The sequence below is a fragment of the Pomacea canaliculata genome, linkage group LG3 (assembly GCF_003073045.1).
Source record: "Pomacea canaliculata isolate SZHN2017 linkage group LG3, ASM307304v1, whole genome shotgun sequence".
Classification (NCBI taxonomy): domain Eukaryota; kingdom Metazoa; phylum Mollusca; class Gastropoda; order Architaenioglossa; family Ampullariidae; genus Pomacea; species Pomacea canaliculata.
In genome coordinates, this window is record NC_037592.1 from 20,360,145 (window position 1) to 20,382,237 (window position 22,093).

Here is a 22,093-nt window from a genome sequence, read left to right on the forward strand (position 1 = left end):
TTAGTTATTCATTTATGGGTCATTTTCACATATACATGTCCCTGGAACGCAGACTCTTTTATCTCTGCAAGTTGTTTACAGCAGCTGAGTCTTTTGTTTTGTTTTGTTTTTTTTTAAATAAGTTTTATCAGTTGTGCTTGTGTTTAGAGGTTTAAAATATAAAAAAATCTTTTGAATGAATGAATTATGAAGTCACTTTGTCGGAGGAACTTTTTTTTTTAAGTTGTATCACAAGAGATTGAAGGAAAATGACGAACATATAATTTGTCAGATAAAGCAGATTATAAAAGATAATAAAATCAATTTACTGTTTGACATTATACATTTATCACCTATTGTATGTTGCTTTGCTACATATTGCAAGCAAAACAGTTTAGAATACTAATCGATTATTTTATTATACTACTAAATGTGTAGTCAACACCTATTTACTCTCTTTTTCGAAGCTGCTTTCATATACTATTTACCAAACTGTATTATTTCTGAAGGACTTATAATATCTTGTAACAAGGAAATTATTAAATTATACAGAATAAGAAATATGTTTTTGGTGTAGGTTAATAAGAAAGCAAATAATGATTTTCATGAATTCTCTGGACTTTAAATTAGTTACGAAAATTAACCCTAACCCTTTATGCGAGAGAATGTATAAATGTTGATAAAAGCTTCTATTCTTCTTCCTCCCACTCGTGTGGTGTTCCATTATAAATTTATTTATAACTTTAGATGTTTGTTTTTGTTTTTTATTTTGTTGTTTTGCAATGTTAATTACACTAGGATTTCTCAGCCACAGTAAGTAAACATTTTTTATTGCAAACATCAAAGCCGTGGTTACACGACTACCGCACATAATATGTACAAGATTACTGTCAACATACCCATTTTTATCAACATCATCACAACCATTTAGATGGTGTGGCTAGTTTGGGTTTCAGAATTTCCCTCCAGGGTATATCTTTGTTGCCTGTCGTTCTGATCTCGCTTGCATTAAACTTCCCGTCCTGTTGTCTTCTCCTCCCGTCGTGGTCGCATGACACCAACTCGCCCTTCCTACCCACTCCGCTAGATGTCTCTATGCGAAAGGTTTTGTAAAATGACAATCGTTAGCAGCAAAAACCTTTTTTGTTTTGTTTCGTTTTTTTGTTTTTGTTTTTTGTTTGTTTGTTTGTTTTTTGTTTTTTATTACAGGCCAGAAAAAGTTGTTGAATTGTTATGTCGCCGGGTGCCAGCGTCTGCTGGAAACGAGGAACAGATCGGCTGTTGCATGCTTCGCAGAAACACCGAAGACCAAAATTGCTGGGCAGTTGTAGGGCCGTGTGCCTCCCCTTCTGCTCTCACCAATTTTCTGGAACTGGCCGCGGTCCTGCAGCCGTTATCAGGCTAGAGAGGCATTAATGCCATACAATTCACGCGACCAGAACAAATCTCGCGAGAAATTCCCGCGTGCGGCGCTCGAGAAGCGCGTGCGCTCCAAACCATGCGCGGGCTGGAAAAAAGAACGGTTAGCATGCGTGATTGACAGATCGACAGCGTGGGGGGCGCGGCTGCATGCAACAGGAGGCGTGGCCAGAACCATTATCCAAATTGCGCTTCCTCCGATGCCATTTTCCTATTGGTTAATTATCGTGGCATCGCGAGCCTGACGTCAGAGATCGGTGTTGTTCTTTTAGTGAGAATTTTGTCTGTGAGAATGGCGCTTATCCCCCCAGCCGGCGCCTAGCGGGACAGTTGGCACGTGGAGGTGTGTCGCCTGCAACGCCAGGAAGTTCATTCATCGAGGAACTGGCCTGGCACCAAACTGTGGCATGCTGCTTAACGTAGGTTTGGCGAGAGGAAAAGCAGACCAAAGTGGTGTCACCGTAATAGGTCACAAGTCTTCCCTCTTCATCGCCATCGTTTTAGGGATCCGCGAACAAGTCTCGACAGACGGACCCGCTGCTGTGACACATATTAGCTGAGCAGTTTGTGCGTCACTCTGATATTTCACTCTTCCTTTTACAATCTTCAGCTCATTGCAGGTTGTAAATATTTTCAGCTGTGCTCGAACTAGGCCATTTCTAGGAGAAGTGCTGGCATCGTGAAGAGTGATACTAGTGGTGTTACAAAGTATTTATAGGTCACATCGCCTTTCATACGCCTTTACAAAGTAGAGGCTGGAGTTCAGAAAAAAGATTTATGAGTGGCTGGACATATGTATGCTGTGAGAGAAAGAAGAAACAAACAGCGAGTATAATTTACAATCAAACATATTCGGTAAACAGTGTCGACTTCAAAAATGAGTCTAAGTGTGGGAGGATACTCACAGGGTTATCCTCACCCAGGACCTATGACCCACCATCCTCATCATCATCCACCCCACCCCCACCCGGCAGACTTCTATTCCCAGTACCCACATCAGATGCGTTACAGCGATCATCCGGATCATGCAGCCGCCGCAGCAGCAGCTGGGTACTTTCCGAACTGGATGCTGGGACCGGGACAAGAACCTCTTCCCGTCACCATGGATGGCGGGTACCCGCTGGGCTCACCGGCGGAGTACACATCTTTCATCCAGTACGAGAACGGAATTCCCGTGCGGTGCATCAAGCGGCGAGTGACTGCTAACAAGAAGGAGCGCCGCAGGACTCTTAGCATCAACAACGCCTTCGCCCAGCTGCGGGGCTGTATCCCCAACGTCCCGTCGGACACTAAACTGTCCAAGATCAAGACTCTCAGACTGGCCACATCCTACATCGCATATCTCATGGACGTTCTGGCAAAGGACGACCCAGAGCTAGCAGAAGGCTTTAAGGCAGAACTCAGCAAAAAACCATCACACGACAAGGAGAGAGACAAGAGTGATAAACGTAGAACAGACTCGGTAAGTCCTTCATGAACGGAAATGAATGTTATTATTAATCAGATTATTGATGCTCAGTTGTGTTGCATTCTAATTACAAATCATCTCGATTTTATTGCTGGCTCCTTACTCCTAGTACCTTTTTGAAGGCCCCCTTCATAGAAGTAAACAAAACAAAGGGTTTCATTCGTTCAAAGTACTTACGCGTTCATTTGTTTGTATCAATCGCAGCTGTTAAAGTCTTATCATAATGACTCAGTCGTGGCGACTGTAGTTCAGTAACACGCCATTGTTTCAACCTCAGCAATATTATTAACTATAAAATCTAATCTTACATATTTAAAATGCTTTGCAACACCTGTCTTTCAGGTGTATAGTTTTTTATTTATTTGTAAAGGCCTGCAAAATTCAATTTTCTGGTACAGATGCATACATTTAATCCTGTGCCAATGGGTTGTATGGAAAAAATCCTGTGGGGCAGTCAAAATGGTTTATAGAAGTGTTCTTAAAGCTTTTGTAGAGTAATGCTCTGCCGAAGATTTCAGGGAAATAGCAACACCCTTAGTTACTAAGTTGATTAATTTCAGTTCACACGAGGAAGCAGTCACACGTGAACATGCAGCTTCCAGTACCTGTATGTCAATCTTTGTCTGCATGATTGCGAACATATGTGACAATCATGCAATGTCAAAAATTCCTCGCTTTACTTCCTTCACGCGTACTTGTTTTAGTGCACTAAATAAATACATAAATTGAACTATTTTTAATTTCAGTAATGTGAAAATTATTTGAATATTCACATAGCTGGGAAGACAGGTAGGCGAAATGCTAAATTTAAGGATATTTGTAAACGGCTAGCTGTGGTTTGGGTAACCGCGAATTTTATACACTGACTACGAGGTGATTCTTGAATTCTCAACGATTTAGTTGCCGTAAAAAGTATACTAGAATGTATATAGAATTCAAAGATACTGTAAATTATAAAGCTTTGAAATTTATAGTGTAGAGGGCTGGTAGGCCAGCGTAGTAACAAAGTACTGTAACATATAATAGTCGCACAGAAAGATGGAACCGTAGCAGTTTTGTAGCCATCGTTTCAGTCAATTCTAGTTATGTCTAGCATTACATACAAACAAGCTCAACATTTTAAAAAAACCGTTCAACGCACTCTCACAAAGGACACTCGTTCTCGTACACTTACAACATGTGCACACACACACACACACTCCTACACGCGCGCACACACATACACGATCATTGAAGAATGGAAAAGAAAATGTTCCCAGACACGAACATGTGCCTAAGAAGCATGCCGGTAGAAGAAAGTTTTTTGTGTGTGGGAAAGGAAGAGTTGTTTGACTTTGTAGTCTACATTGACGACTCTCCTGCACACCTGGCTTCTGTAACTGGGTACATGTCTGGCCGAGAGATGCTACAACAACACTGGCTTCAAGAAGTGAGAAGCAGCTCGTGGAACTGACATGAAACCAGTTTTAATGGTCCCACATCAAACTTAGTGTTCGTCCTCACCCCGGTCAAGTCAGCAAGTTCCTCCTCACAAACCTGACTCCATCAGACCTATTTTGACCTATTAGCATTTCGCAAGCTTTGTCAAAGCGGTTTATTTTTGACCCTCGGGAGGCTTGAAGGAAAGAGAGCACCTACATATCTGGATCCACATTTGTGCTCGCATGTGGTTTTTTTTTTTAAACCAATTATAAGCTTGTGGAAGTAGAATCTGATTTTACGTATCTATTATTGACTTTCTGGAGGTTGTAAAGATTTTTCTCGATAAGAAAGCTGGAACGAAATTGATGCACACGTACGCTCGTCCATCAAACGTTGACTGTTCTCCTTTTGGTATTCTTTCCCCTTCTTGCTTCCCTGGTGTGAGCATTTTCATAGTGTCTCCATGGTCTCCCTCGCCAAGGTTTATTGTTTCGATAAGTTTGAAGCGAGAGTAAACTGCTGTAGGTTGCAAACCTGTATCATTCATGTTTTTATGTGAAAGTTTGTGGTTCTCTTGAACTATAATTACTATATATCAAAGCAAAACTTTCCCTATATCAAAAGAATCAGCACATCTGACAGTTTCTGATTTAATTTAAATTTTAAAACGTGTATCTCTGCCCCTCATTAGCTCTACTTATCTTTGTCATTTCATTTTTTTAGCAATCTTACTACCTTTGTCTGTGCTTTCCTTTTTTAGCTTAAAGTGGACGTTGGTCAGAGAGAGATTTTGGGAAAAAATTTTTGACTGACGCAGGCAAGATTATTTATTTCAAAGCAGTACCTTTGTTATCTTTTGATATAGTGCAATCTTAAGAAGAACATGAGAAACAATATGTTCAAAGTACAGAGATACCTGGAACAGAGAGCAAGAAATCGCTGTGATCACTACCAGCTGCCATGTGGCTATATGTGGGTAAAACAAGGAGGCAGAAAAGTCGAGAAGGCTCATAGCAGTTCGTCCATCCGAAATAAAGCTCAGTGGCTTGAGGTGTGTCTTTTTCACAGAATGAGAACCTACAACCAAACCCCCAGGAGCCCTCCGCTCGTAGAGCTGTAATGCGACTATTGGGCTGTGCAGTTTCTTTAAGTCTACGCTGAAACTCGAACCGCTGCCTCAGCAAGGGCCTGAGACGGTCGTCTGATAAAGTGTGTGTCATGAGCGATAACGGCGATAAACGGTCAACCTCTGCGTCTTTCCACTAAGATTGTTCCCTGTAGGTGGCAAAACTGAAGCTTTTTACTCGATTAGGAATGAAAGATTTAGGGAAATGATTTATAGTCTTGATGATCCAGATTATTTATTCTCCAGCTGTGCATGACGACTGTCACCCATACCGACTGCTGAGCTGCGATGACTTCTTTGACAAATTTATTTTGGGACAGGATGTGAAAACTGCTATCGCATGACTTGGGTAAATAATGATTCTGTAGCCTATGAATCCATCGGCATTTGTAAGTTCTCTCCAATGTTTGATAAAAGTATATATTATGTGGTACATATATACATCTATATGTCAATATGTGCATGCATGTGTTTTTAAGACAGAAAAAATAGTGAGACTTGAGACTTTTCAGACATAAAGCTTAAGTTCAAGCCACGAATGACTAACGGATGTGTGAAAATAAACAAAACTATGTTACCATAGCATTGTCCAATAACTACAATACAATTATTAAATATGTGTCAATAAAAAGAATTAAACAATAAGAAAGTTAACATTTCACAAGCATGAACACTGTAGAAATCAACGAGAAAAAAAAAGTACTCTCTTCAAATTGAACTTAACCCATCATACTTCAGCAATCCTGACTTCACTCGAGCACTCAATGCCTGCCATGTCTTGTGTAAGAATGTGAACTGCATTTCCTTCTCGCTAAAGATCCGTGTCATTGAGAGAGAGAGAGAAAGGAGTCTGAGTGCTTGCTAACCATGAATGTTTAAATTAAAACTTGGAGATCTCGTTACTTAACTGTTGATAACCACTTGTGGGATGTTCAAGTGCAGTTTTCCGACACGTAGCGGTGATCTTGCAGGGTATTAACGTGTCACTTTTTTCTGTCTGCACATTTCTTCTTTTTTTTATTTTTTTCACCGCGGACGTTCTGGATTCAGACAGCAAATCTTTTACCGGCCTGACAAACCTCTGCAGAGGCTTCGCCTAATACTTTGAGGTTTACTGTTTGTAAGAGAGAGAGAGGAAAAAGCGTGGAACGGTGACAATTTCTGTCTTGCTATAAAAGCAATAAAATATGTGTGTGTGTGTGTGAGAGAGAGAGAGAACCTTTCATATTTGTTTTTTTTTTAAAATATTTCTTGTAAAGTTTTTCATTCTTCTGTTCTTCCCTACCTCGATTCTGAATCGTAAACTATTTGACAGTGACAAAAATAATTACTGAATTTAGTAATTTTGTTAGCACAATAGAACTCAATTTAAAAAAAAAATTCAATTCAAGAGTCACCAGGCAGAATTGAGAAATACACAAATATTCAAGAAGTAAAACTTAGGCAATACTAATATATTTCAACTTATGATATGTTCATTAGTTTTAGGTATGTAAAAAATAGAAAAGTATCCTAAAATAAACATATGGACACTGATAGACTAATTTCATAATTATGTTTACAAGCAAGTAGTAGTCTTCAAATATTCCTGTTACTATGATAGTAAAGCTCGCAAATAAATTACAGATTGTGTTTTTGAAGCCATTTGTGTTAAAATAAGTCTTTCTTTTTACTCAGCTCTATGAAGCCAACTAGAATACAACTTTGAACTTTTAATGAAAGCTTGTTTGTGTGGCAGTTATGTGTGGTAACATGTAAATTCATTATATCCAGTACAGCTAATGCAAAGGAGAGTGAACGAACCTAGACAGTTGCTTCCTGTAAGCTTTAGGTTCACATATTGCTTAAAACAAGCATGGCCAAAATGAACAAAAGCAATCATAAATGGGAAAATTGTGATGCTTAACTAATGTATGTATATATACTTGTTCAAACGGTTCTCACAGTTTCCCTAGCAACACAGAATGCCTTAAACATATGAGAAAAGGCTAAGATACCCATGCATTGATAATCATGCATTTTATCATGGGCCCCTGTGTTGCTAGGGTTATTTTCCAAAGGGCTAACCCTACTACACATGTCATTCACTTATATTGAATTTTTAAAAAGTTTACTTAAATAATTTGTCAGTTTTAATGCTGACTGTGAGGACTACTTGAGCTCTATTGTATGTGAAGGCGACATCATTTATAAACATTTTGTAAATTTCTGCTAGTGGCCACGTTTCCAAAAAAATCCAGGTTCGGTTTCGAAACAAATTTTGTAGAATTTCAGGGGTAATTTTTGTAGCAAATCAACAATGGAATGGGTTTCTATGATACTTGATGCAGTATTTCACCCATTTTCACTTGTCCTTGTTTTCCGTGAAAAAAGCATGTTTGCTGTGGAAACTGTTTGGTATTGATGTTAGGAACACCCCCAAAAACAAACAAACAAATCTCACGGCGTGGGAAACCGTGGGTAGACGTAAACAAAAAGACTATAGCTGAACATAAAATAATATCATGGTCTGTGGATTTTTGCCCGAACTCTTGTTATTTTAGAACAATCAGAGAAAATAAATGTAACTAATCGCACCGCTTCTTTTCGCCCGAATTGCGATTTAAGGACCACATTTGGCAGGCGAGGAGTCCGACATCAGCGCAGGCTGAGGGGGATAGTGGAAGTGGTGGGGGTGTGAATAGAGGGAGAGACCGGTGGAGCTTTAGATAAACTCACGTTCCTTCTCGTAAATGTCGCATTCACATTCCAGCATGCTTTGGTCGGGACGCCGAGAAACCGCTGACACCAGCACGCGGGTAGCTCTCGTGTAGCTATATAGGAAATTAGCCTTGATACCAGGGTAACAAACAACAAAGACGCACTCTGTTTGTACCTCAATAGGCCGAATCCACACTAAATAATAAGGTAGGTAAAGAATTATTAATGAAGTCATCGTAACAGCTTGACTAGATTTAAAGGTTTAGTTAATGTCAGTCTTAATCACGTTTAGTGCAAAGTACCCGACAGTTAGCTTTCCACTGGAAACAAAGTCCAACTGGCCCAGACTTCTGAGGATGGAAGAAAACCTATAGGTATCTCTACTGGTATCCGGCCGATAGCTGTGGCTTAATTTTATATCTCAATCTTGGTCTTCCCTTCAGTTACGTGTAGTTCTTCCATTAACTACTTAAAATCTTTGTAACAAAGTGTGTGAAAGATCAGTCTATTTCAGGTTTGAAATGAGGAGATGTGTACAGATGTATGAGTCAATTATAGAATATTAAAAGAGAATTAGGGATTAAAACAAATCTCCCATTGTCAACATCTAATATGTTGAAATTTTGGTTCTCACAGATTAACTGTACAACAATTAAAATTCCTTGATATATTTAGAGAAAAAATATATTCATAGTTCGTTTTAGGGAATATTTGTTTTCAAATGTTTACACCCAGTTTTAATTTTCAACCAAAAGGCTCTTTTATGAAATCGCTTAAACTTAACCATCTGATTAATTGCAAATATCGAAGCAACTTTATCCGTTCTATTATTTCTTTTTTTACAATAGCACGATTATACCACCGTATCTCTGCTGCTACCACAAGTAAGGTAGAGCGGATTATTTATACTGATAGACTACCACAAAACGCTAATCTTCAGATAGAATACAACTGAAACAAATGTGACTGTTCATGCTGTAAAATACTTGAATTTCATCATGTGGCAATATAATGGGAGAACAATTTTTAAACTAATTCTTTTATAAGATTTGGGCAGCCAAACAACTCAATCCCCGCATAAAAAACCCTAGTAACTGTGAGTACACTTATAGAGTGCATACACTCCCATGGAGTGAGCAAGTGTCACCAGAGTTGGTTGAGAGAAGGTTGAGAGAAGGCTAGTCACTGCTGTTGTAACAAGTGGATCAGCTGGACTGGGCTTGCTGTCTGGGAAAGAAGAGGAGGGGGTGGCAGGAACAGAGCGTCCCAAGATGTCCCAGATATGTTAGATGGGAGCCAAGTCAGGTAAACGGGATGACCATTCAAGCAGGTGACTTTGCTGATGTAAGAAGTCAGTTATCATGCAATCACGACGAGAAGCAGTGTTGTCATCTTGCAGGATGGAACCTGGACCCATGACCTATTAAGATGACATTGCTGTACAATCTTGTTTCTATACTTCGAACAAGATAGAGGGGATCGGCCATGACCATGAATCCCTCCTCAGACCCTTCGAGAGTTGCTGCCGCTCGTGCTCCCTAACGCAGAGATCGAGAATTGTTCTTCTGAGCGCCACCTCACTCGTTATCTGCCATCATTGCGGACCAGAGTGAACCCTGGACATGTTAGTAAAGACAGTTTACTTCACTGGTGCCTGGTCCGGCTCTGATAACACCTGCAACACTGCATACGAGTCTGTCAGAATGTCTATGTCGATGGGACGAGGAGAGACCGCAGATTATAATGACACAAACGTTTGTGGACGGTCTTCTGGCTGACATGTGCTTCCATTCTCAGGTTGACTCTCAGACGTTCTACAGTAACGGTTCTATTGTGCACAGCTGACGACCTTATGAACTGGTTGTCGTGGTGTTCCGACATCCAGGCTTTTCCAAATCACGAGCGTTCTTAGGCTCTGCTCGTCGTCTGAAATTGTTGCAAAAATTGGTGAACGACAGAGTGATTCATCTCCAGCTCTCGGGACACTCCTCTGCAGAGTATGCCGTTAGTGCCATCCAGACCTCGGCTATAATCTACTCATCTACTGGCGTCAAACGCTTCTTTAGGACATATTAGCTTCAGTCCCGCTTTAAAAAAACCCTTACTGGAGAGACACATCCCACTTCAAAGTTTCCAATTCCTTCCATTGTTCTACTTTATTACAGGCTATGATTTATATTCCATACCCTGAAACTTCAACTAGGTCTTAACTCTGTGACCAGTCCACGTATATACGTTAGCTCTTACGGTCATATGTAAAATAATGTTCAATGTTTCTGTATTGTTATTCCTGCAATACCCTGAATTGTTCTATGTTGATTTTTATGTCTTGGCTACCGAGTAAATCTCGGCTTACATCGAAGTATTTTATGTCAAATGAAATGAAATGACAGGGCTACTTTGAGGTGTATTTTGAGGTAATGCAACCCCAAGAGATATCATGTATCTCCTGTCCAAAGTTACAGTCGTAAATGAGGTGAAGGTAGGAGATATTCTACAAAACGCTCTCCCTTGCATGCAGATAGAAATAACTGCATCCTGGAACTCGTAATGGATTTGAAAAGAACTGAACAAAGAAGCAAAAGATACAGAAGTAACCAAGGAAAAAAAAAACGAATTCCGTGGAAGAACTGGGAGTGAGAAGCGAAGGGGAAATTGGGGTGGGAGTAGAATTCCGATGAAGGAATTATTTTTTCTTTTTTCTTTTGCTTTGTTTGTCACTTTTTATAAGCTATATATGACTTTGAAAGGAAAAATTTAAAGGTATACCGCAGTGTAATAATTGCTTTTATAAACTATACAAAGCCCAGAACAAGATAATATTTCTTCAAATCTAGAAGAATACAACCCATTCATTCTCGAGAATAAGGCCACAACACTGCCGTGCCCAGAAACAGGTCATAAATCAGGTTTGTACATTGTCAAGACTTCAGTAAAACGAGAGTTAACTATTTGTGGATAATCGTGATGCCACGAGTTTGATTTCTTGGTGTGTTGGTGATCTTTGTAGGCGTTCATGTCGAGAACTTAGGGAAATTCATGAAACCCAGGCTTCTGGAAACAGTTCCTCGTACTGATGTCAATCCACTAATTTTTGCACCTTTTGCACATCTAGCATTTTTACGTAGCACTTACAAACTTATCAACCTGAATATGTAGTATTCATATCTTAATTTTTTTTATACTTTGGAACAGAATAGTAAATGAATGAACTAGTAAATAGTTGTTGACGCTAAGCGGACACCTACAGCATTTTCATTTCAAAGCTGTGTCGGTGCGTACTGATGCTTATGATAGTCACGAGTTTCTGTGCTTAACAGCTGCATCCTTTGTGATTAAAAGACTGTGCAATACTTTTTTTTGTAAAGAGCATATGCATTCACTTTCCAATGGACATTCTCCAATTACTAGAACATACGAAGCCCTAGACGTACACAAGCATGCGCACACATTGCAGCGCAGTAAACCTCCCTTTTCTTGTCTCTTATCATTAAAAAAAACTTTACTTTTCTTGTCTTTTGTCATTAAAAGTAAACCTCCCTTTTCTTGTCTCTTATCATTAAAAATAAACCGTACTTTTCTTGTCTCTTGCCATTCAAAGTAAACCTTACTTTTCTTGTCTCTTATCATTGAAAATAAACCTCACTTTTCTTGTCTCTTGCCATTAAAAGTAAACCTCACGTTTCCTGTCTATTGCCATTAAAAATAAACTTCTCTTTTCTTCTCTCTCGCCATTAACTAAGAGCTGACCATCCTTTTTCCAGAAGAAAAGACTCGTAGGAATGCTCCAGTTGCGTGAACATCTCTGGAAGTGTTAGTAATGTTAGTGCTTGGGAATCTGGCGAGAGAGTAGTGTGGTGGCCTTAGTGCGTGGAAAAGCTTTGGCGGCGTGATGCGCATGTCTTGTTAGCGACCCGTCGTGCTGTAAACGGAGAAAATTAAACGTCTTTCAGGAAAAGCAGAAACGCCAACATCCGGGGTAGATGCCAGGAAGCAGTAATATAAAATTATGTCTTTGAAATAATATTCAGATCAGTTTTCCTGAGATAAGCTCCGCCAAGCGGCTGTAAGAGGCGTCGTGCTGGGAACAAGATGTAGAGTCGGAGCGAGACTCGCATCTCTCCTGCCGCCTGCTGTGTTCATGATAGACAGATGAACCTGTGTGTTCGCATTTGTGTGTGCGACTATGTGTGTATGAGTCTTGGCACTGACAGAAGGTTCTTGTCTTCAGCCCTTTTAGCTCCAGGACAAGAGGCTCTGAAAAATAATAAAAGTTGTTAACATACAATAATTAAGTATTCTCGCTCTGGCCATTCTGGTGCCTCGCACCCATTCCTTCCACACGAGTAAGGGTGAGGGTGGGAGTGTGCAACTTTCTGAAGTTAATTACTTTTATGTTTGTAGTTACGCAATATATTATGTGTGAGCATTTGAGCATGTTTTGGGTATATATTCACACTGTGAAGTATCTTTGCAATCTGATGTACATAAACATTTCAAAACGTTCCATCTATTTTTCAGAATTGGTTTGTAAATTTTTCAAGCCACAGTTTATCATATATATATATAAAACATCCCTGAGCAGATTCTATCAGACATTTTTCTGTAGCCTCTATACTTGAAGCAATAACAATGTCAATACATTTAAGATCTTTCCCACACACACACACACTTTCTCTTGTTTCATTAACAATTTTCCTGACTGATATGGCAGTGGAGATTGTGGAAGCAGGCCTAAACTTCTATTTACAACTCTTTTGTTTTTTTTTTTTTTTTTTGATAGACTAGTGTAAAACTACTGATGTCAAAGGCCTCTTCGATGAATTAAGCTAATTTGTAAACTATTGCACAATCTTAAAATTTCAGAATGCTTCTGGTGAGTGAGAAAATCAGAGAGAGGAAAACAACTTATTAAATCACAATTGATATCAATTAATGACTAACATTATCTCGTCGCGGGACGCTGTCTGTATGTGACACCTGTTTGCAGAACTAACCGTCGGGGGATTACTCCGGGTACTCCGGTTTTCTTCCCGCTCCATCATCCCTATCCCCCAGCGTCAGTGGCGTGTGAACCAGGGGAACAAGGATGGTAGGCCCACCTCTTCAAAAAAAGATAACGAGGAGACAAGAATGTGAACGTCGTTCACTGTCAGCATGGAGTCTGCCCCTACCACACACACACCACACACACACACCCCAAAAAGCTGAATATCTGGTCATCTTGAGAATCGCCTCAAAGTGGAAGAACTTTCACACTAAATCAGCCAGTCAACCAATCAGCCCGTAAATCCCCACCACGGCGGTTATGGTGAGCACACACAAACACACATGACTTCTGCAGAATGAGGAGCATCATGGTCCACACTACTTAAGTCTCCCGCTGCAGGTGTTAACGCATGTCCTCACGGTGAGAGGACTTCGGAGCTGAGAGCGGACTGCGCAGTTCCCAAAGTGGAACAGAGGTTACATCAACACAACAGTGGTCTAAGAAAACAGAGCAGGGAGCAGGATGGCACAGAGAGGACTGTTGTCTATGCTGCTGACACCCAGATTCAAGCACTAAGCAGAAAATGCAACGAACCAATGTAGATGGTCTGTAGACAAGGACAAATTGCAATGAAGTGGAGAGTACAAATACAGTAGAGCGAAGAACCGAAGACATGTTCAGATGTGGCAACAGGGACTGTTAGTGGACGAGCCGGGGCTGGCACACAACAACAATAACCTACAACAGAACACAACACAAATCAACAGTAGACACAAATCACACAGATTCACAGACAGAAACAAAACAATATAAAAGCTCACCGCTGTATTTTTCAGCTGCATCTTTTCATAACCTAAGTATTTTGGGATAACGATTTACGTAGTTTCAGGACTAACTTTTCAGACCACAGAAACTGTGACTTTGTTTTGTATCGTCATTATTGCAGATGACTTGTCGCCCGCTTCACACTGCCCAACTCAGCTGTGCCACTTTTTTAGTTAGCGCATGCTGTTTCATGGATGTCATGACTTGTGTTTGTTTCCACGACCATCCGTCATCTATCCCTCCATCGGTACTCATACACGCATGTGTGTGTGTGACAGCGTTCCTTGACGCATTAGTGTGTGTGTATGTGTGTGACAGCGTTCATTAACGCGTTAGTGTGTGAGAGATAGAGGTGTGTGTGTGTGTGAGACTTGTGTGTAAGAGTGAGACGTATGTGTGAGTGAGAGAGAGAGACGTGTATGTGAGAGAGACGTGAGTGTGTGTGAGAGAGAGAGACGTGTATGTGAGAGAGACGTGTGTGAGAGAGATAGACGTGAGTGCCATTCACACTACCAAAGCAGCTCTGGCGCCTGGAGGAGGGTCTGAGCAATCCACTCCAGTTACTCCACTGTCCTGCGCTCCCTCCCTCGCCCTGCATCGATCGCCTCCCTTGCCGCCGGTCCCAGATGGAGTGGTAAAACCATTTTAACGCCACGGCCCATTGTTTTAGCTGGATAATTAATCAACTGGTTTCCCTGCCAAACAGGGGGAATCATCCTAATTTAATTGTTCTTAAATTAACCCGAGTGTCGATCGTCGTTCCATTACCGTGCAGCGGCTGCGCTCGCCCACTACAGCCTCTAGGTATCAGAGCCAATTACTCTAATTGGCTCAGCGACAGTGAAGGCAGACACGCCTCTGACCAATCAGCGGCCGACAAAAGCCAGTTGGCCAATACTATCGGGATCAAAATTATTGATGATGGGGAGAAACAAAAAATCAAAACAATTTTTTCGTTGATTTCAATACAGAGAGAAAGAGAGAGATATAAAATGCTAGATGGAAGAGAGAGAGGCCTGTTTAAATTCTCGACTGATTGAGTAAGAAGGCTCTCTATGTAGCCCAATATTTTCTAGTTAGCAAGTCAGTTGATTAGTCAGTCAGTCAGTCAGGTCCTCTCTGTCTTCCTGAATCATTTTCCTTTACTGTACAAAGTTTCTCCTTTGATAATTTTCACCGTTTTTTTTTATTATTATTCATTGCCATCTTTTGAGTCTTGTAAAGCTTTCTTGTTTTTTGTTTTGGACTTATTCTTGCAGCTAGCCATTGCACATTTTTGAAAATTTAAAGGCCTTGGTTTGGGTATAGTTTAGTCCTTGTTACTCCTCGAGGAGCGTAGGGCCGCAACAAGGTTTGGGTATAGAAATATGAAATTACTCATGAAATTTGAATACATTCACTGTGCGTTTTGGTCAGTAATGTTAAGAGCTCATATTCGTGGACGTTGGTACTCTACCCTTGAGTAAATTAGTTCTAACTTGAGCAGAAAACCACCAGCTAGTCAAGTCCCCCCAACAGGCAAACTCACTCCCAATTCATGAGCCACCTACCCGACCGGCATAGCGGGAATACCCAGTAATTGGTAACATGGGTAACATCGTGCACGTGTTCTGGGGTGAGAAACTCGGAGAGCATTCAACAAATCAAAAAGGGAACCAAGAAGCTATTAAAAGTAGAGTTCATTCATGACCCAGTGATGTTCCTCAAAGTATTAGATGACAAAGGTATTAATTTGTATTTTTGTGTTTCAGTCCCATTTCATATTTCATGATTGTTCATTTGGTAAAATGTGTTATTCTGTCGATCTACTGGCATTGAAGCCAGCAACACAACGACCATTGACAGCACTAGCAAATTACAAACTTATCGAAGACTGTGGGGATGAGGCAACAAAAAGTTGAAAGGTGGATTCAACGTGCTGCACAGGGCCTTACAAATTCTCTCTGGAATGTATGATAGTCAGTTTGACAACGAGTATTCATGCAGGCTTTAGCATCTCGTTTTGTTTAAGAATACAGAACCAAATGAAGCTGAAGGCAAATGATCAGGCTGAGGTATGGAATATATGAACGACTCGAAACTCCCACAAACTCTCGCAGCAGGTTTTGTGGGACGGAATTGTTAGTCAGGAGCCTCTCGTGTTTCATGCGTGCGCGTGGACCGCGGGCAATTGCTCACGCGCACATTTTGGACGTGCACGTGCAGAGGCTGTCGCGGTTGTTGGCATGCACGTGACTCGTGTCGCATTTGAGTGCAGGATGGGCGGTCACAGAAGTAGCAGAGTCCCGAGAGCTGCCAGTCCCGCGGGCTAGCGATGGAGCCTAAAATCAGTGCTTTTTTACCATGAGCAGTGTTTACGATATTTATCTTTCCCCGGTTTCTTTCTCTCCTTCCTTGTTTATTTTATTTTTCAAGTCATTGTTGGCTCTTATTTCTTCTCGTCAGTTTTATCATGTTGTACATAATTTTCATGTATTCCTTCCCCATGACCACGTTTCACAGCATTGTGTGTGTCTTCATTTTGGTTAAAGAACCAACCGAACTCTTGAAAAATGTAAGCGACAAATACAATAATGCACAAAAGCAAAATAAATAATTTTTAAAATAAACCAAAACAGATCAAGTAGTGCTATCTTGTAGACTTTAAAAGTCAAAAATTAGTTGTAAACAAACTCGATCGGTCAAAAGTTATGGGATCCTTTTTCGGGGTGAGTGCCCACCTGAAGCCAACTGGGGTGGTCTTCATGGAAACATTGTTCACCAGTGCATACGAGAAGAAAGCAACTCGAACCAGCGACTTCGAAAGGACATGTACTGGTCATGGAAAAGAAGTGCAACGACCTGGGGCCATTGTGTCTAGGGTTGACTACACAATCAAAAGGCGAGAACTTTCTAGGGGCCAGTGTGTCTGTGACTAACTTGAAGTGGCGAGTAGACCTGCGAAGGCGCCGAGTCGCATGTTGCGATCTCGTTAAAACCACGACCCATCCTCCAGCAATCCATCAGACAAAAGTTCAAAGAGAAATGACTTGTTCTTTGGCCGCCATCCCCATTCCTTATCGCCCCCCGCTCTCTCTCTCTTCCAGCATCAAGAGTCGGAGGGAGTGGGGAGACGGTGGAGGGAGAGAAGTAGTGGGCGGGGTGTGTGTAGGCCGTTAGCGCGGGACCCTTGCCGTTAGTGGCTGAAGTGGGAAATACGGCAGTGAGAGTCGGAAGGGGAGGAAGGGTAGAGAAATCAAGTGGTGTAAGCCGTTGTACTCCTCCAAACAGTCTACCTTCCCACGTTCCTCCTTCCATTCCGCTCTCTTCTAGTCGCTTTCAGATTGTAACTCTTCCGACGCCATTATCTTTCCTTCTTACTGATTTCAGAGTGGAAACCTTTTCGCAGCCCGATTATCTTCTGCGATATGAGCAGTGGAGAAATCTAGAGTAACCAGAATCTGTCCTTCCCATTTTCTTCGTCTTAATCATTCAGCTCACATCGTTTCGCTTCAAAAATAAATTTTCCTTTAATTTTTTTATTTTTTATTTTTTTCTAAAGGAAGAAGAGTTGCCATGCTTTATAAACTTTTTACAAAATTATGGCGCATATATTTGTTTCTTCCATTAGGTGTTAGGAGAAGAGGTTTGCCGTGCCACGTGATCTCGATTTATCTCGTCTTTTACCGTAGAAGTAAGATTATCATGGCGTTGCGTAGAAACTCTGTTTACATTAGCAGTAAATTGACGTCGCGGAAGCTGTGGTGTGAGGTGGGTTACAAGGCGAATATTGGGGCCAAGGGAAAAAAGGGACTTTGCTCCTACAAGTATGGAAAACACGGTTGTGCCTAGCTTGATGCTACTATGGAATGCACATGAATACACATAATTCACGATACCGTAAAGAGAACACAATCTGGACACTCCCCCTGTCTCTGTCATTGTCTCTCTCTCTCACACACAAACACACACCACACTATGGATACAGACTTGTGGTCTGAATGGACGCTTGACTAAATGAATGCGAAGGAAAAGGCAAAGGAAAGGGGTGTAGGGGAGCAAAAAGAGGGAAGAAAATGTAGGAGAAGGAGAAGAAGAAGCACGTTATAAAAATGCCAAGTCTATCGCCACAGCACAAAAACTCAGCTAATCAAACAAGCATGCCTTGTTCAAAGCTCCTCGGAAAACTTAAAGGTGAATGAAAACTACTTAAACGGTGCAGTCAATGGGACATACACGCCACTGCACTACCCGACATTTCACCTTAGCTCTACAAACTACTCGGCGCCAGGAGCAGATAACTTGCTCCCTCTAGGTGCCACTGCTTTGCTAGAGTCCGTATTTTGTGTCATTAAAAATATTGCGTATATTCATCTGTGCTTGAAAATATATTAGAAATGACCGTTCTACACATTTCCGATCTGAGCAAATATTTATTTTAAATGCTTTTAGGTCCCACAGACTGATTTTACTCCAAGTCTCACTGTGCATCGCGCTTTTCGTTATGTTTTCTGTACAATGTACCTTTCCTAAAATAATAGCGTACCTGAAACTAAATACTCTTCTAACAAATAAAAAAAACTACTCATCAGTAGGAATTTATCACAGCGACCTCTGCCTCTGCTGGCGACGCCGTCTGGCGGCCCCATTCATTCACTAAAGGGGAGATAATTAATCACTACTTCCTCCTTCCTTTTAAAACGGAGCCAGAAATCTTGGACACGAATGCCTGCAGATCAAGTCATAGCTATAAACAGAATGCGTACTGGGGCAAAAATGCCGGACGAACTGAATAAATAATATTTTGGACAGGCAGATAAATATTTCGACACGATGATGAACGGGAGCCAGCTCGCTGAAAGAAACTGGTGTGGCTTCCTTCCCTAGCTCCGCGATCTCATGGCTTGGGATGGGGAAGGGGGAGCCAGGTGAGGGGGGTGTAAGAGAAAGAAGTAGGAAGGTGGACTGGAGAAGGGGAGCAGATGGAGTATGCAGTGCTTTCGTCACGTTTTAAAGGCCCGAATGGCTGTATCTACGCCCTCAATCGCACAGGCAGGAGAGATGAAGAGATGAAGTTTATCTCGGATATAAGGAGGGGAATAAAGCTTAATAGTATTAATTGTATTGAACCCTTCTAGTTCAGAATAGAAAAGGGGTTATGAGCACTATAGAACTTAGTGTTGTGAAGCTATGAGCACTATAGAACTTAGTGTTGTCGGGCCAGAAGCTCTATAGACCTTAGTCTACTAAGTACTGAAACCTGGTGCACTTCAGCTGGATGGCGGAAAATTTTCATAAAAATCACTGTTGATTGCTATGTTTTAATCTTTTAGAGAGCCTCTATCAACACTTGAAACTCTCCAAAATACTGACTCATATTCAGATGTGACCATGTAGAGGTGTGCATTCACAGATCATAAGAAAACATTGAAGACTTCATAAGCCAGACTGGCAGAAAGATTCTCGCTTTGTACTTTTCTGTTCTTTCACTTCCGACTTGGGAGTGGGTACAAATCTGTATATCATCCAACAGGAAGGTGGAAAGGCTGTAAGGGTACTTGAACACGTGAGGGTCTGACAACCATCTCAGATGAGATGATCTCCGGTTCATTTCTTGACTTACAGCCAAACACTTGGAACTTTATTCATGTACATCAGTGATCTCCGTGCATTTCTAAATCGAATGCTTTGTCTTGAACCAGACAAACAAGATGAATAAAATTAACCACCGAGTATCAGTCAGGAACTTTCAAGAACACTGTGAAAAAATGTCACATAGCCAACCGCCAATAGGCTTTGTTCTTCTTCATGTTAGCGACCGGAGAGTATTATGAGCGATGTGTGGCAATTACTATCCTTTGTGCTATGCTCGCTAGAATAGGGTGAGGGACAGGAAGCCATTTTGGGAAAAGATGTTGCCCTTCTGGGACAAAGGAAATTTTGTAGCCTCTGTGTTCCCATGGGCAGATAACTTTACCAGTTATCACATTGCAACTCTCAAAGCTGCCAGGTTGAATTGAGATGTAATTGGTCATCACGTGTTAGCAACGTATCATGTGGCCCTCCATTTCCTTTTACTCTAAAAATATATTTGCTGCTTAGAGATGTGCTTCGGAAAATTAAGCTGTCGGTACAAAAGTCTAAATTTTCCCATTTTATCCCAACCCTAACCAAAGCGCTAACCCTGACTGTAGCCCAACCAAACTCAGCAACACCCGACACGATCCACTGCACCTGATCATAACCAGAATACACATCATATTCGCCTCGCTTCGGCAAACACAAAAATCAGCGATAAAAAGAAATGTTTGGAATAACAGTGTAGGCTCCAAAGCATTTGAATATTTGGTTTTGTAGTGTGCTTTCACCACTCTACTGAGGTCGATTTGCTTCAATTAATTAACATTTCTCTACAAGTCTATAGTATACTTTCAGGGGTGCACGCAAATAACCATACACATAGAAAGTAATTTTAATCAGTATATGCACACTTGATTGAATTATTATTATTATTTTATTTATTTATTTATTTTTTTTTTACTTAACCATACTGGTGAGTTGCAAGACCCTCATGTTTCGTGAACGAATAACTGTGATAAATTATCCTTCTTAATTTGACTTCACAATAAAAACCAATGGGCAATTTGTTTTTCTTTCACTAGCAGGACTACTGTGATTTTTGCTTCACGATGAGGGTTTATAGTGTAGTTTATACTGAAAACACCAGTTCATGTAAGTGACTGGGATGCTACACTCCTTCTTTAAATGGCTGTGAGTGTTAAAGGTCTTTAGTTTAAAATATTATTTTAGTGCTTAGTGGGTAGACATTGACCGCTTCTATAAAGCCTTGGTATCTGCTATTTTAAAATTTCTCTGATCGCCAAGATCCAGTTCATTAAATTTTTCTTGCCTATAAAAATAAACAATAAATAAGGACCCCAAGCAGGTTGTGAAGGATACCATTACGCATCAGCTTCTGCACTCTCTCCCTTCTCCTTTGCACTTTAATTTACTGAAGTACACTTCAGCGCAGAGATATCCGTGCATACATCAGACTGTGTAAACTGTCTGATAAAATCATTGTGAAAGTAAGCTTGGCGATCGTTGTGAATAAAGTTCCATTCCCTCCCTGCGCACCAAGCTGGCACGCACGAGGAGTTTCACCGCGCACCCCACACATGCCGGGTGGAGGCATCCCCACCATTGACAAGCGTCCCCACCTCTCTCTCTCTCTCACCCTCTCTGTGAGGGTGGGTCTGCGCCATAGTGGCCGTGCATGTAGGTAATCCGATCTTTGCAGTAGACTGTCCGTTTGTCCATTGAAAAACTGAGTTCTTGATGTGTGGACAGTTGATGATCTGTTTAACCGGGAGACAGCTGGACGGGTACAAAATTGCACAAGCAGTGAAAAAGCTTGGCTCTTGGGGTTCTGGGTCTTTGACATGTGATTTCAGTGAATAGTTCAAACAAGATGCTATCTTCATCTTTTTTCCCTCTTCCTCTGAAATATGAGCCGTCGCAGAATTTCGCACGAGTGATCATTCCTGACAAGTGTTTAGTATGTGCGGTACATTCTGCGAGAGATATGGGATTTTCTTATTGTTGTTGTGCATAGTACAGGCGCTTAGACAGGAAATAGTGTTCATGGTATGTAAGTTACTGGCATGAGATATTCTCTTCTTCTTGGTGTGAAAGAAAGAAACTGTGCTGAAAAGCTTGATGGGCCCTAGATGTTCAACTGTGTGCCAACAATGTATGTTTCACAAATAAATAAATAAAATTTAAAAAAAATGAAGGTTATTTTGTAATCAAGAACGAAATACTTCATGAATTTTATTTTCAGCTAAAAGCTTGTCTTTTCCCCCTTCTTCTCTGTTGACGATAGGAAGAGGAGGATGACAAGAAAATTGAAATAAGAATGAAGAACAGCAATACCACTGCAATACCACCCAACAAACAAACAAACAAACAACTTTTACTTTTCGGTTTCAGCTTCTTTAAAATTCTTTTAATCTCAGATGGTGTTAAGAAATAGATACATCTACATAAGAGCGTTCACCAAGTAAACAGTCATAAGCTTTAATCTTATTAAGAAACCAAAATTACACACAAGCATATACATCATGCAAATTTCAGGAAATTTGTGTTGATTATAAAAATGCACCAAATTTACTTCCTTCGGAGC

General features: G+C 40.8%; 1 protein-coding gene across 1 annotated transcript in view; it reads left to right on the top strand.

Annotated features, from left to right (window-relative positions):
* Positions 1-815: 815 nt before the first annotated feature.
* Positions 816-22,093, top strand: part of LOC112560602 (heart- and neural crest derivatives-expressed protein 2-like) — a 29,548-nt gene continuing 8,270 nt past the window's right edge. The window contains exon 1 of the mRNA XM_025232533.1: positions 816-2,860. Coding sequence (XP_025088318.1) covers positions 2,276-2,860 — 585 coding nt within the window. The 5' untranslated portion in view covers positions 816-2,275. The remainder of the gene's footprint in view (positions 2,861-22,093) is intronic.